Consider the following 3,380-nt stretch of genomic DNA (forward strand, 5'->3'; position numbering starts at 1 on the left):
CTATCTTTTTCTTATTTTTCTGTCTTAATATTCCAAGACTACGTACATCGTCGTCGCATGTCAGCCTTCGTCTCTATTCCATTTCGGCATTTCCCATAATTTAGCATTAGCTAAAATTGTTACTACCCATGCGAAATAAATTAAGATTATGGGACTAAGTTATACATGGGTTCAAATCTACTATAAATCTCAAGCCCTGTTTTCTTTGTTGTTGAAATTTTTTCAAATTCCTTCCCAATAATAGCTCTAGAATGACTATTATGCCTAAGAAACCATTATCTAGAATTTTATGCGGTATATGAAAAGTTATATATCTAAAATTTGACCCTCTTGTAAAAAGTTTCTAGCTACGCCACTGACTACAGGTATCAATTTCTTTCTTTAATGGTCCTATCCTATAAACTTGTTTCGGGTATCAAAATCTCAGGTACGATAATTCACTCATCCACAACAGCAGCTGCTTACCAATACACAAGAAGGCTGTTTATTCAATTTGCTCCAATATGTCAATGTTTGTGACTTTGTGCACCCTAACATGCTCCATGTATGGCTGGCTACCTGCAACTCTTCAATGTAGAATACAAACTCGTCAGCCTACAGAAATCCACTTTTGGCATACTTGTCAATCTCAGTCATGTCAAGGACTCTGTCCATTTCACTAGCTATGAGAAATCTGCAAATTCAAGCAAGGATCGATCGGTTAGTTTATTAACTCAACTAGCCTGTTAAGTTCTACTGAATTCTGTGATGGCCTGATGGGGATTACCTATCTCGAAGAACTCTGGTCATCGTTTGGCAAGAGCCAGGCACAGATGATTGCATATTCACTGCAATATTAGGGTTGTGAATGCTTTGCCGAATGTGTACCCAACCATGCTGTCCATGCACCTCATCTGATACTTTTACCCTGTGTAACATACACAGTTCAATTACCTAAACACTATGGATATATATACTGGATTGCTCCATCCAATTTTAAGTTTCAGTTTTGTTTTAATCACATAGTACCTGTACATGTGAGCATCAACTGCTGCAGCCGAGGTTTCATTTGAGTCTACTAGACAGCCTTCACTGACCCAACAATCGCCACATGTATCTAATTCCCATCCTTCAATTCTTCCCTCCTACAAGTCGATGTTGATTTGTTAAAATTAAATCAGAGTCATCTCTTAATGACTTGAAGCTCGCTGGTTTGATGTACTAACTATACTAATCACTAAACAAGTACCTCAACGTACTGTCGAAACGTTTCAATTGCCTCGATGGCCTTTTCTTTTGCATATCTAGGCTCAGAGACTACATTCATCCTTAGCTCTACAGATTCTTCTGGTTCTTCAAGATCGTTAATGATACTTCCTATCCCTTCATCTGATCCAGCAAGCTTCATTTGTACCATCTCAATGATGATCTTCACCACCATGTAAGCCCCTATAAAATTAGCAAAATGAGTTACTATGCAAGCATGTGTGAAATCAAAGCATAAAAATGAAATAGTACTAACCATCATCAAGGAAAAAGTTCTCTCTCAGAGCACCATGTCCTGAAGTTTCCATCATAAGATGAGTTTCAATGCCATCCTTATTAAGCTGGATTCCCTTTTCAATCACATTTCTATAACCAACGCGATATAAGCAATGGTGACCTCCTCTGTTGGTGATGAATCTAGTAAGTGCCATACTTGTTCGAGCATCGGTCACAATGGTGGTTCCAGGGTGTTCCTTCAATACAATAGCTGAAATCAAAGCAATAAGCTTGTCCCCATTAATGGGATTGCCTTTGTTATCTACAACACCACTGCGGTCCACATCAGTGTCGAATACGATTCCAAGATCAGCAGAGTTTTCTAGCACTGCAGCTCTTGTAAGTGTCATGGCAACTTTGTCTTCTGGGTTGGGAATGTGGTTTGGAAACATCCCATCTGGTTTGAGGTGTAGAGAGCCAAAGGTGTCTGCTCCTAGCTTGTCTAACACATCCCATGTGAAGAAGCCTCCTGATCCATTCCCAGCATTGACTATTATCTGCACGTATTGTCAATTTATTTTGGATTAAATGTTTTAACATTAACAAATGTAGGGTGACACAATGCAGGCATGAAAAGCTAGATTGAGAACCTGAAATCCTTGTAGTGGAGTGTCATAATGTAGTGGATGATTCACTCTCTCCTTGATAATGTTCCGGAGGTGCTCCGAGTAAGAGCTCATGAAATCAACCCTTGACGGTGGTATGCGAAGAACACTTGACACTTTGGTGAGCCTATTAGCATACTTTCTCGCCGCTTTGTCACATATTTCCTCCACTTCCGGCGAGGTCAGTCCCCCTCTCTTGGTGAAGAATTTCAAACCGTTACGAGTATAGGGCAAGTGAGATGCAGTCATCTGCAGTACAATAACATTCAATCCCATCAGTTCACATATTGTTCTCCCTAAACTTATAGCACTACATTTACAATTAGACTCTGCATCCATATATAAGAACTTTGCTCTATGCTACCATGATAGAAGCGTCATAGGAAAATGGAGGCAAAATTGTACTCATGAAGCAAGCAGGAGTGGTTGCAAGTCCCATATCAAACACCAAACAACCGGCACGAGCTAGACCTGAAAAGACAGCAACACTCAAAGATGGTCCTGATATTCTAGGGTCTCTGCCAAGGGACACCTTAACATTCTCCACAGGCTGTCCTCTCTGCTTCTCCAAGCCATTGATAACCCACTCACCAAAGCTCTCTGCAATTGCCTCCACAGCCGGAGGCGTAAGGTCGACTGACCTTCCCTTCTCACCTTCCAAGGCCACCCCACGAACATCTGAACCGTTTTGAAGCCTCCGTATTCTGTCCATCTCTTCATCCACCACAACTTCATTGTAGTACTTGGAAGTGCTAGAAGATCTAACACATACAAATTTGGTAAATGGCAACGGATTATATGGAAAACTAAGGTTTGTGTGGAATGTTGTGGCTGCTGAATTTGAAGGGAAGCTTTGTTTCTGTGCACTAGTTTGCAAAGATATTGAAGAAGTTGAAGTGGAAGCCATTGGAACTCTGTTTCGGTTCAAGTTGGCGCCCTTCGAACGTTTCAAAAGCTTAATGTTGAAGGGGAATTTAGACCAAACATACGAATTTGGAGATAAGATATCTCAGTAGTAAACCATAACCATACAACGTACTAAACATCCATACAAGAGTAACGAAAATATCTATGAACAAAATTCCAAATCCCCAGATTTCATTTTCATGTTTTATCATACAGCAATGCTTTGATACTCCTCCATAACTGAGAAGAAATGGCATATTCTCAATGGTACATTGGTACCATAGCAATGCTTGCACGTCTAAAACAATGATCACCCATAGACGCCTAGTTTAACTGTATCTTAAAATA

General features: G+C 40.2%; 1 protein-coding gene across 1 annotated transcript; it reads right to left on the minus strand.

Moving 5' to 3' along the window:
- Window positions 1–594: 594 nt before the first annotated feature.
- Window positions 595–3,033, minus strand: LOC101294845 (phosphomannomutase/phosphoglucomutase-like). Its single transcript, XM_004298428.1, has 7 exons — window positions 2,491–3,033; window positions 2,112–2,375; window positions 1,502–2,018; window positions 1,229–1,428; window positions 1,009–1,124; window positions 767–907; window positions 595–673 (listed from the first exon to the last, which is right to left on the minus strand). Exons 1-7 carry the CDS (start codon window positions 3,031–3,033, stop codon window positions 595–597), a joined length of 1,860 nt encoding a protein of 619 aa, XP_004298476.1.
- Between the last annotated feature and the right edge of the window lie 347 nt (window positions 3,034–3,380).

This window comes from Fragaria vesca, linkage group LG4, assembly GCF_000184155.1.
Source record: "Fragaria vesca subsp. vesca linkage group LG4, FraVesHawaii_1.0, whole genome shotgun sequence".
NCBI classification, from domain to species: Eukaryota; Viridiplantae; Streptophyta; class Magnoliopsida; order Rosales; family Rosaceae; genus Fragaria; species Fragaria vesca.

Coding starts and splice junctions, on each gene's coding strand:
- LOC101294845 (XM_004298428.1), bottom strand. CDS start 3,033: ATGGCTTCCACTTCAACTTCTTCAATATCTTTGCAAACTAGTGCACAG. Junction 2,376..2,490: donor CCTATGACGCTTCTATCATG/GTAGCATAGAGC, acceptor ATTGTACTGCAG/ATGACTGCATCTCACTTGCC. Junction 674..766: donor ACCAGAGTTCTTCGAGATAG/GTAATCCCCATC, acceptor TTGAATTTGCAG/ATTTCTCATAGCTAGTGAAA.